The 12,266-nt window shown below is 45.3% G+C and overlaps 1 protein-coding gene across 1 annotated transcript; it reads left to right on the top strand.

Annotated features, from left to right (window-relative positions):
• Window positions 1-6,389: 6,389 nt before the first annotated feature.
• Window positions 6,390-10,559, top strand: LOC116626886 (keratin, type I cuticular Ha8-like). The gene is made up of 7 exons (XM_032396462.1): window positions 6,390-6,881; window positions 7,074-7,156; window positions 8,031-8,187; window positions 8,559-8,720; window positions 8,807-8,932; window positions 9,417-9,637; window positions 10,427-10,559. Exons 1-7 carry the CDS (start codon window positions 6,390-6,392, stop codon window positions 10,557-10,559), a joined length of 1,374 nt encoding a protein of 457 aa, XP_032252353.1.
• Window positions 10,560-12,266: the final 1,707 nt, after the last annotated feature.

The following is a 12,266-nucleotide window of genomic DNA, read 5'->3' as shown; positions in this document are numbered from 1 at the left end:
TAGCACTTGGGGAGCTGCATCTCATTTCTGGATCCTGGCCAATAAATTAAATGAATGAATTAATAAGTGAAGTTGTCTATTGAGTGTGTCTACTGTTGTCAGGTTATTTCACTGAGTTACAGTGGTCATGGGTGTGGTTATTTTAAACAATGGCTGTGACCCATTGATGGTCTGTGAAGTCATTTTAGTGGATTTTGATCAGCCTGAGAGAGCGAGAGAGAGAACAGAATAGAAAATAATATGTATGTGTGTGTTGGGTTGCAAAATGTGCAGCGTAATTCTTACTTGGGTTGTGATCAAGAGTTCAAGCCCATGGTCTATTCTAGAGCTTGCATTTTCAGTGGGGAACAGAGGACCAGAAGAACTGGCTGACTTGCTTTGGGCCACCCAGCTAGTAAGGGGCAGCACTGGGAGCAGAGACTGTCTAGAAACACCCCCTCCTTAAATGAGAACAAATCCCTAATCCTGCTTTGTCAGCCCTAGAAGGAGGCTCTCCAGCTGTGGAGAAGGGGCCAAATAATTTGGTCCTGCCTTCCGGGTCACCTGCCCTTAGGGCCTGTCACTAAGTACCACAGCCAGGACTTGGGAGCCTTCTCTCACTCTGATACTGGTCAATAGGGAATAAAGGACCCCAGGTTCCCTGTCACTGGGTGGTCGAAAGGGGATTCAGCTCTATGTTGATGACAGCAAAAAGGATCTATGGGTCATGAGTTTAGATGACCTGGCTCACAGCCTACTTGTGGGACATACAGACCTGACCTAATCTCATGGTTTTGTGAAGAAAGTGCTCTTGTCTGAGACCCTCTCCTTCTAGCTCGGGTTTCCCTCTGTGTTCTGGACACCATGTCCAGCTCCTTCCCAGATGCTAGGCCAAGGAGGAGCTGAGCCCTTGAAGTGCTTCTTTCCTTTCTGTGAATGCCCCTCCTCTGCAGGTGATGGACATGTCAGACAGGTACCCACATAGCACAGGGCTGTGGCTTTACCTTCACAGACTTCAATCACACACCAGACTCAGCATTTTAATCCTGGAATTCACTGGAAAGGTACGCGAAGAGCACAAGAGAGTGGATTCCTTACAGAGCCCCAGTGGCTGGGGGCTCTTTCTCCCAGACCTCTGATGGCTGTGGGGGAAAACCTGCTGAACAAACTCCTTACTGATTCTGCCATGAAGTATATGGATAGTTCTCCTAAGTGGGATAAATAAACACTAGACAAAGACAAACGAGTTAGGAGAGAACTTGGCTTTTCAGAATGTTTTGGAGCTCAGAATTGCAGATAAGGTCTTATGGCCATGTCCTGCTTTATTAGATGTAGTTTGTTAGCAACTGAACTCTGCTTTCTGGGGTGTGTGAATCTTCCTGAGTAACTCCCAGGGCAGATTTTATAACCTTCACTTTCCACAGGAGAAAAATGAAATCTCTGTGGCTTAAAAACCTTAGTCGAGTCAGAACCACACAAGTGTGGCTCCAAAGTGCTGGTTTTCACAATACCACAATGGTTTTCCCATTCTCTTTCCTTGTTCTTCTAAGTCACTGCTTCTTAGCCTTGACTGCACACTGGAACCACTTGGGGAGCTTTAAAAAATACTGATGTCTGAAGAAGAACAAAGAGGGGGCATTACATTCCCTGATTTCAAGCTATATTATAACACTGTAGACATAAAAACAGCATGGTACTGGCATAAACATAGACACATAGACCAATGTAACAGAATCAAGAGCCCAGAACTAAACCCATGTTTATACATCCAATTAACATTTGACAAGGGAGCCAAGAATACTCAATGGAGACAAGATAGTCTCTTCAATAAACGGTCTGGGAAAACATGGCCATTCACCCCTATCTTACACTACTCACCAAAATTAACCCAAAATGTATTAAAGACTTAAGTGTAAGACCCGGCCCATAAAACTCCTAGAAGAAAACATGGGAAAAAATAGGTCTTGGTCATGATCTCTTGGATATGACACATAAAGCACAAGTAACAAAATAAAAAACAAGTGGGACTACATCAAAAAGCTAGCATATATTCATGTATTTATAAGCCGTTCTAACTTTTATTTTTCTGAAAACACTAGGCTTTTTAAAGGGGGTGATGGTGATGGCTGAGACCCTGAAAGAGAAGGGAAATGACATTTTTTAAGTGCTTACTCTGTGCTAGGCATTATGTTAGGAGTTCTATCTACCTGGTATCCTTTACTCTTACCAGTAGCCCTGGGTATAACTATCATTTTAAGTGTTCATAGGAGGAAACAGGTGCATTTAAAGGTTATGTAACTTCATTGAGGTCAGGCAGCTCAGAAATTGAGGTTTGGGTATTTTCTATTCCCATTGCTGTGAAAATTATAAAAAATATGTATATTGGTCTCTTGCCCCCAGTTCCTGGCACAGAACTCCTAAAACTCTTGTAATTTCCTAAGTGATAAGAATACTAGGAGCATCTTTTGTTCTAATATTTGGTTTTTGACCCTGATTCCTGGCACAGAGCTCCTAAATCCCTTGGGATTTCGTGGGTGATAAGAATGTTTTTTGTTCTAATGAAGCCACTCTGGGTGGGCTTCTAGATGGGGGCTGGTCACCACAAAGACTAAGCTATGATTAGAATCTTGGCATTTTCCACCTCAGTGATCGATCATGCCTACATGATAATGCCTCCATAAAAATCCCCAAAGTACAGGATTCACAGAGCTTTTGGGATGGTGAACATGTGGAGGTGTGGGGAGTATGGCTTGTTCAGAGAGGGTCTGAAATTTCTGCACCGCTTCCCACATATCTTGCCCTATGTGTCTCTTTAGGCTATTCACCTGTGTCCTTTATAATAAACTGATAAACATAAATGTTTCCCTGAGTTCTGTGAGCCATTCTAGTAAATTATCAAACCCAAGGAAGGGGTCATGGGAACCCTGATTTATAGCCAGTCATTCAGAAGTACAGGTGACAACCTGGGACTTGTGATTGGTGTCTGAGGTAGGGGCAGTCTTGTGGGACTGAGTCCTTACCTTGTGAGATCTGATGCTAAATCTATGTAGATAACATCAGAATTAAATTGAATTATAGGACAACCAGCTGGTGTCACGGAGAATTGCTTGGTTACAGAATAGACAGTTATGAAGGAAAAGTAGATTCTGCACTTGGGCCTTCAATAGGGTAATGGGAAAAAAGATGGTGACATATCTGCAGACCTCAGAGTGAGTGTGGCACCACCTCCATACGCCACTGTGGTGCCTTGTCACAAATGTCTCCCCCACTTTAAGTCAGGGACTCTGTCTTTTATAGCTGCATTCCCAATGGTAGGAGGAAACAACATTGATAAGTGAATAAACTTTGTGGATTACAGGACTGCATCTAAGAAATCTGACGGTAAATCCTACCTAATTTGAATAAAAGTGTGCCTTTTCCATTTGTCAAAGCCTCAAGAGTTGCATACCTAGAATAATAAATTGATTATTTATTACTTATATTATTATTTATTACTCTTCTCTCAAGAGTCTTCATGATTTTCTTGACCTACAATTTTCTCTGGCACCATTTCCTAACACTGAAGAGACATGACAGTATGAGGCTTCACACACAGGAGCTGTCTTCAATCTTTGCATCCACTGCGTTATATGATGGGTAATGCTCCTATTCAGGGCATGAACCCTTGGATGCTCCATGCATCTTCCTGCAGCAGGAGCCATGCCATAGAAAGGTAGGCTGTGGGCTAGGCACAATTTCTGGGTGCTAGTCTTCAAGTCCATACCTTTCCCTCCCACTGGTTGAGATGCATCCATCTGTAACAGCACCGTGTTTGAAAATAGCATCTCAAGACCACAGCTTGGGCTTTCCATCTGCAGTAGGCTTCCTGCCTCTAGAGACTGGTATTTCTAAAGTCAGAATCAGTGAGAGAACTTTGTGCACACAGGTGAGTGAAGTAGGGTTAAAGCTCCTGTCTCTCACACTCTGTCTTCACCACTTCCTGTCACTGAATCTGGCTCATATTTGGTCATCAAGGGCCATTGGGACTCTTTTCAAAGGGTCAGGAAGAAAGGCGGTCTTAGATATGAGGGCAGGGATCCTCACCCCACACTGACCTTCTTTGAGAAAAATGCAAATCAGTGGAACCAAACAACTTTACAAAGAGACATGCAACATCAGTGTCATTATGCAAAACAGCATATTCAGTAGAGCCCATGCCAGGACCGTGAGGAAGCTTCAGTAGAGAGGAGCGTCACCCGGACATAGAAAGCTGCAGCATTGACATTATGGAGTAGCAAGTGTTGTGTATTTTGAGATGGAAGAAATCATGAGTTTTAACTAATGGAATGAATCCTGCCAGAGAATAAGGCCGAAAGATAGATTCTATTTAGTGGGTAAAAAAAAATGACTTTATAAGCTAGTTCCCTGGTTTATAGAGAAGCTTGTTGCTATGTGATGAGGCAGAGGAGAGCAACAAAGGGATGTTTGAAGATGTAACCTATGCAGATTGCACCCAGAGGCCTCTGAAGGATGAGTTCACCTTACCTGGTGATGTCTTCTAATTATGGTGTCTATAAAGAGCTATTCATTGATGAGCTCTGAGTAACCCTTAGGACAGAGCTGACCACTAGTTACCTTTCCTGGGAAACCCAATCTGGACAAAAGTCTCAAATTCTGTATTTCTTCCTGATAGAACTCCAATAGCTTATGTTTCACAGATACATATCTGGTCCTTATAGAGATATCTGTTCAGCTTTTGCTCATTGCTCAGAGGACTGGAAAATATTCATTTTCACAAAGATATAGTTATAACCACTTTGGGGGCTGGTTCTTACTCCACATTAGGCGTTCTCAGTCCTAGGGGACAATCTATTTCCTGCCATAAATTTTGAGAGAAAACTTTTGGGACCTTAACAGTCAGCTGTCTTGGTCCCCCAGTACTAAGAGCTTGTGGGGTGTGAGATGTAGTATAATAATTTGGAAATGGAACTTTCTTCTGGGCATCTTTCTGCATGGTCCTTGGAGAAACCCTGCCCTATTTCTTTGGTACCCCAACATTTGTATTTTCTGAGATACAAAGAGTAACATAAAATGTCAGATTCTTATTTTATCTCTTAATTTTAACTTCTTACCAGTTTATAGACCTTATAATCTTTCTTAGTTCTGGCAATGACACAGTTGTTCTCCTATTGGGGGTGGGTGGGATGAGGGATGTGGGGGTGGTCAAGGTGAAGAGAACAAGAATGGGCTCTGGAGTCAAAAGAAACTGATAGTAAGAACAGGCTTTGACACTTCATAATGGGGTAGATCTTAGAAAAATAACTTCACATCTCTGGTCCTGAATGCCTTATTTATTTCTTTTGTAAAATTAAGATAAGAATATCCACTTTACAGAATGGTAGGAAGGATTAAACAATATTTTTGATAAACCTCCTAACACATATGGTAAGTGCTGAATGAAGAACTTTAGAATCAAGGAAGTAAGGCAGGAAAAACTCCCCCATACTGACTTTGATAACTCAGTGTCCATTGAGTTTCAGGGCCAAGTTCTTATTTGGGATTAAAAAAAGATTATTGTTCATTTTTATTTGTTTCTGGCTTATTGAACTCACCTTTCCTGGTTCAGATCAGGCAAGGTTCAGGGTCATCCTCATACTGATGAGCTTCTTAGACAACCTATTTAAAACATCCATGGCTACCCAAGTTTGAGTTGCTTCCTGATGGATAGGAACTATGCCAGGCTTAAATAACTGTATGGCAGGTGTGTGGCATAGTGCCTGGCACATAGAATGTGCCAGGAGATGCATGTTGAATGAATGGACTTAATTAAAGTTTTATTGCCCCTCAAACTGAGTTTGAGAGACACACAACTGAAGAAAGAAGAAATGTGAAATTTTTGGTAATCAAAACCCATAACATCTACCAGCAAAGAAGCAGTCTCTTTCCTAATTAGGAAAGGCTGGGTTAATCTTAGCCCAGGTGAGCACCACTGTGGTCATAGGGATTTATCTCTCTTGCCACTCCAGTGACCAACAGGAATAGTCATACCTTCATTGTGGGCACATCAACAGGGAGGCCAACTCTAGTCAGGGAATAAACCTCTGATGGCCAAAAGGATTTTGTTCTTTGAAAAACAATAAAAAGCTTCTGACTTTCCATCAACAGACAACCTGATATCAAAGAGCCAGGAGGTACCTCAAATTCATCAACATTCCTTTAATGAGGTGGGGAACTCTTAATGGTAAACTCAACAGCTGAGTAACAGGATGACGGTACAATAGGGAGAGAATCAAGGCACTGAGGTCAAGGCATGGAGCCAACACCCACCTGGGATGGGGTATAAAAGGCCCAGGAGGGAGGGAGGTTGTCAGACTTGGTGGCTTGGTCTTCCCAGCTGATCTGAACCTTCTGTGCAACCTCAGCCTAACACCATGACTTCCTGCTACATCAGCTCATCCCAGTGTTCAGGCAGCACCAGGATGCCTGCAACAACAAATGTCTGTGGCTCCTTCATTGACATTGTGGGCCAGCCTGGGGCAGAGGCCAGGGCTGCCTCCCTGTGCCTGTCGGCCACCCTGGCACACGCCAACCGAGTGCGTGTGGGGGCAACCCCTCTGGGCAAACCCAGCCTCTGTATGCCCCACAGCTGCCGCACCGCTTGCCCCTTGCCAGGGACCTGCAACATTCCCGGCAACCTTGGAGTCTGTGAGAACTATGGGGAAGGCGCCCCGAATGGCCACGAGAAGGTGACCATGCAGTTCCTGAACGATCGCCTGGCCAACTACATGCAGAAGGTGCGCCAACTGGAGAAGGAGAACGCGGAGCTAGAGACCAGGATCCAAGAGTCGAGCAAATGCCATGAGTCCACCATGTGCCCAGACTACCAGTCCTACTTCCAGACTATTGAGGAGCTCCAGCAGAAGGTGTGGTTTGGAGTAGCCTGGGGTGTGCTGGGTCTGAGGAAGGTGGAAGGGCATGGCAGGTTAAAAGCTCCTGAAGGTTCAAGGAGCTTTTGGTTCTTGGATTCTCTTGAGTGTGAGTGTAGATGCTACCTGTAGAGCTGGATCCCAGAGTATGATGTTTTGCGTGTGAACTGTCTTCCTGCTTTTCCTCAGATCCTGTGCAGCAAGGCTGAGAATACCAGGCTGATTATCCAAGTTGACAATGCCAAGCTGGCTGCTGATGACTTTAGAATCAAGTAAGTAGGACTAGAAGAGGGCTCAGAGTGACTCCTCTTTTTTGTTCTATTGCTAGGTGCCCACTATGGTACTGGCCCAAAGTAGGGGTTTGAAAATAGTTGCTGACTAGAAGCATGAATGGATCAATACATAAGTGTTCACTTTCTTCTTTTCCAAACCATAACTTAACCTATTACTAGAAGTGGTCCTTATATAGGAGAAAGAGAAAAAAAGCATTGAAACAAAAAGAGGAAGAATCATCTAGATTGGTCAGGTCTCATGTCATTTTCTTCCCACATCTGGAATATAAGAGAGCTTTGTGTTATAGCCAGAAACAAAATCAAGTCATTGCAAGAATAAACTTTCAGTGCATTGGTTGTTGACAGACGCACTGACTCTTGGCAAAATTTATCAGTGGGAAGAATTGTCACTGTAGCTCCTTGGTATCAAGAGTTGCAACTGAATAAATGAGAAAGGCATAAAAATCATGTGAAATAGTTAATCCATGGGGTAAACTAGAAAACTGTCGGTCCAGAAGGCTTACTTTTGAGTCATTATTTTTCCTGGCTAAATGATCTTTTATAGCAGAATGAACACTGCATTGAAGTTTGAACACTTAGGCTGAATCCATGTATATACTATTAACCAAGGTATACAATCCTGGATAATCCATTTATTCTTTCTGAGCCTCAGTTTCCCATTTTGTCCCATCCAGTGGGCATAATGATACTTGTCCCGACCATGAGCTCTGTAGCTCATGTTGGATCTCACAGGATCCATCAGAGTGAAAGTTGATTAATTGAGGAAATGAGGATCCAAGTTGGTGGGAACCAGGGGCAGCTGAGAGGGGATATCCTTATCATCCTGCTGACCTTGCATCTCCTGTGCTGGAAGGCACGAGAGTGAGTTCTCCCTGCGCCAAGTGGTGGAGGCGGACATGTGTGGGATGCACAAGCTCCTGGATGACCTGAGCCTGGCCAAGGCTGACCTGGAGGCCCAGCAGGAGTCCCTGAAGGAGGAGCTGCTCTGCCTCAAGAGCAACCACGAACAGGTGTGGGCCTGGGGCTGCAGACCCTTTGGGGAGGGCACTGGGCAGAAAAGGGAGCACTGCTCACCTTGTGGCTCTAGGATTAGAACCTGGGCTCAGTTGGCATCGGGATGAAGGGTTGATCTGGGTCTTGGAGTCAGGCTGACTGTGTGGGAGGTGGCAGAGGGGGAGTTTCTTATCTGTAAAGTTTTGCCTTGTCAATTTAGGAAGGTGTCCAAGTGGGCTCTTCCCAGTGGACCGTGGGCAAGACCTTTTACATCAGTGCACCAGTGGGGTCTCCCTTCATGCTGTTTGTCTGGGGAGGGGTTCAGGTGCCATCTGCTCTGTCAAAAGGTCTTTCCTCACTCAGGGTGTGGGTCCTTCTGTTCCTGCAGGAAGTGAGCATTCTGAGGAGCCAGCTGGGGGACAAGCTCCAGATTAAGCTGGATGTTGAGCCCACTGTGGACATGAGCAGGGTGCTGCAGGAGATGAGGTGCCACTATGAAGCCATGGTGCAGACCAACCACAATGATCTGGAAGAGTGGTTCCAAGATCAGGTGAGGGTGCTGCCTCGGAGCAGGGAGGGACCCTGGCTTCTACCTGGGCAGGGGGGTGATCATGTCTCTGTGCCCCTGTGCTTCAGTCTGAAAGCATCAGCAAGCAGGACATGTCCTGCTCCGAGGAGCTGCGGTGCTGCCAGTCGGAGATCCTGGAGCTGAGACGCACGGTGAACGCCCTGGAGGTGGAGCTTCGGGCCCAGCACAGCCTGGTACGGTCCTCCACCCTCACCATGCTGCTAGTGCCACAGGCCGTGGCCTGCTAGCAGCATCTCTCAGAAGTCCCACTCATCAGTTCCACTGACAGTCAGAACTCAGGGTCTGGGTCCCTCCCTCCTTGGGGGAGGTGCCTTGCTGTCAAGGTTAGTTTGATCCTGAAAAATGGTTCCTTTCACAAGTCAACTCCACTGCCTTTAGAATAACGTGTGGGGGTTCAGGTACACATTCATTCCACAAGATTTCACTGGGTGTCTACTTTGTCAGGTATTGGGAATCGAGGGATGAACAGGACACTGTTCCTCAAGTTAGATTTTTTTTTGTGTGTGAAAAGTCATGATGATATTGGCAGTGATTCCTCTAGAGTTCTGGGAATGTCTTGTGACCTCTTGGAATGTGCCTCATGGTGAGATTGGCCATGATTTTCACTGCTGAATTTTGGGACACCTGGGTCTCTTACCCCATTATTTCCCATTACAGAAAGACTGTCTCCAGAACTCCCTGTGTGAAGCTGACGACCGCTTCGGCACTGAGCTGGCCCAGATGCAGGTCCTGATCAGCAACGTGGAGGAGCAGCTGTCCGAGATCCGGGCTGACCTGGAGCGGCAGAACCAGGAGTACCAGGTGCTGCTGGACGTCAAAGCCCGGCTGGAGTGCGAGATTGCCACATACCGGAAACTTCTAGAGAGCGAGGATTGCAAGTATGTGTGATCTAGGCACTTGGACAAATCATTTGCTCAATTCTCATGAGATTCTCAGGGTAACAATAGTGCTATCTACAAGGGGTGCCTGGGTGGCTCGGTCGTTAAGCGTCTGCCTTCAGCTCAGGTCATGATCCCAGGGTCCTGGGATCGAGCCCCGCATTGGGCTCCCTGCTCAGCGGGAGGCCTGCTTCTCCCTCTCCCACTCCCCCTGCTTGTGTTCCCTCTCTCTCTGTGTCTCTCTCTGTCAAATAAGTAAATAAAATCTTAAAACAAACAAACAAAAAATCAAAACAGTGCTGTCTACAAAGAAGAAGGCGGTCTATGCTTCTGCTGAGTGACTCATTGCCGTGTCCTCTGCTCACACTGTGCATTGTTGATAGAATGTGAAGGGAGTGACTGTCCATTTGGATCCAATGCCAGGTCTCCAGTGGGGCTGCTTGGTGTAGCCACTGACTGGGGAGAGTAGACATGGGGCTGCTCCTTGAGCAGGAGATTTGAGTATAGACCCCAGCAGGTTTGTTGAACTTGCTTTTGCTCTCTTGTCAATCCTTCTTTGTATTTTCTATCCTATAGGATAGAACCTGATTCTCATATAGAAAACCTCATTTTGGAAGGCATTTTAAGATCATTCAGTCTAGTTCTAGGGGTGCACAGTAGGGGTCAATGGCCAAGGCTTCTGTTGGGTCCCTGTTCTGTATTTTTGGAGCGGAGACTCCTTCTTCGTTCTCCATCACATATCACTCATTTCCCATCCCTAATTTTGTTCGCCTTTCTATCTCTCCACAGACTCCCCTGCAATCCGTGCTCCACCTCTGCCTCCTGTGTGACTACCGCCTCTGCACCTCGTCCAAGCTGCACACCCTGCACCACTTGTGTGCCTGGGCCAGCCTGTGGAGCCAGCACTGGGAGCCGGTTCTGAATGCCCATGCACCAGTAGGTGCGGTTAAAGTGAGGGGATGCCCAAGGAGAAATGTTTATTATACATCCAGGCGCTATGGTTTCTAACTATTGTTGACTTTCTGTATGCAGAGGCTTTTCCAAAGGCCACAGGAGAAGTAGAATCTTGGTTGAGAGCCTTCCTTCTCAGCTCTGGATTTTCCCAGATTAGTTCCGTGACCTCAGTGGCTGGATCCCAGCCACCAGTGGTGACTTGGGAATATCTACATTGGAGAGACTCAAGCATAAGATCAGGAACTATCTTGGAGGCAAGGATAGGGTGGGACCTGAAATTGCATTTACATTTCAAACACCAATTTTAGTTTGAAAAATTTCCAGTTTGTGACCAGGAAAATGATGAACAAACTTCACTGTTTGGGATTCCCCCCCAATCTACTGATTCTGTCTAACATCTGCAGCCTTGGGTAATGGTTCCAGTGAGGGGGCAATGGAACTAGATACTATGTATCTGACCACTTCCTCTTCTACTTCCTTTCTCCTGTCCTCCTGCCTCCCTGCCTTGGAAGTGGCTCCATTTCCTCTCTAGGGTAAGGTGGGAACTTCCCTTGTATCAGATCTGAGCCTCTCCACTCAGAGTCCTATCTTTGACAAAGGACCAGGCTTGCCTTTGCTATTTAAAGGGGAATTTCAGATTAAGAAAATCTCTCTTCTCTAGAAATCTTGACTCTCCTAACTATTGTCTGGATATAACTCTCTCTTCATCAAATTTTACAGTAAAATTTGAACAATGACTATTTTTTCTAGTACTTTCTTCTGATATGTTAAAACCTATTGATTCAATAGGTCACACTGCTGGGCATGATGATGTAGGGTAATAGAAAATATAGCATTATAATAGTTTCAAAATTTTTATTCTTGTTCCCACCTCATGTCATCCGACCCTCTCCCTTCCTCACCACGATGCTGCCACATTGGCCAGTGCATTCCTTGGACGTGCCTGAGACTGGTCCCTGTTCTTCCTCCTCCCTGGAATGCTTTCCGCTTCTTTCTCGTTATTCAGGCCTCAGCAGAAATGTCACTCCCCTTGAGAGCGCCTGCTTGGCCATCGGTCCACAATGATCACAGCCTTGTCACTCTCTGTCTTGCTTACTGTCACCATGGTAGCTCTCAACAGCTAAAATTGCCTGCTTTTCCATTGTTTTTTTCATTAAAATGCTTCCTGGAGATTAGCATTTGTCCACTGCTGCTTCCCCAGAGCCTAGCTCACTGCTTGGTAAAGAGTAGATGCTTAATAAACATCTGTTGAAAGAATGAATGTGTCTTCCTGACTTTATCTCTGACTTGTTATGGGGCTTGAGAATCATCACTTAACTCAGTGTTTTTCCCTGCTGGAAAATGAGGGTTGTGTCATCTTTCCTACTTACATTCTAGATCTGTCATGGATTCTATGGGTGAGATGAAAGAAATTTAAAAAGTCTGAAAAGGAGAAAGCACCATATTAACCTCATCCAGAGCCAATGTCATATAATTAGGAGTCTGGGTGCTGAGCCATACTGCTCAGAGTTCACCCATGGCCCCAGGCTTTTTTCTCTGGGCAGCTAAAATTAATTTCCTCTAGCAGCTAAATACAATCAGAAATGAAACGGTGCACTTAATAACTTGCTTTCCAGAGCAAATTTTATTTGAGTATTTGCATTAGTTCAAAGAATGAGAAAACTTTGCTCCAAGC

This window comes from Phoca vitulina, unplaced genomic scaffold (assembly GCF_004348235.1).
Source record: "Phoca vitulina isolate PV1807 unplaced genomic scaffold, GSC_HSeal_1.0 scaffold92, whole genome shotgun sequence".
Lineage (NCBI taxonomy): Eukaryota > Metazoa > Chordata > Mammalia > Carnivora > Phocidae > Phoca > Phoca vitulina.
Note: the sequence above shows the minus strand (reverse complement) of the source record. Positions and strands in the feature narration are given on the sequence as shown.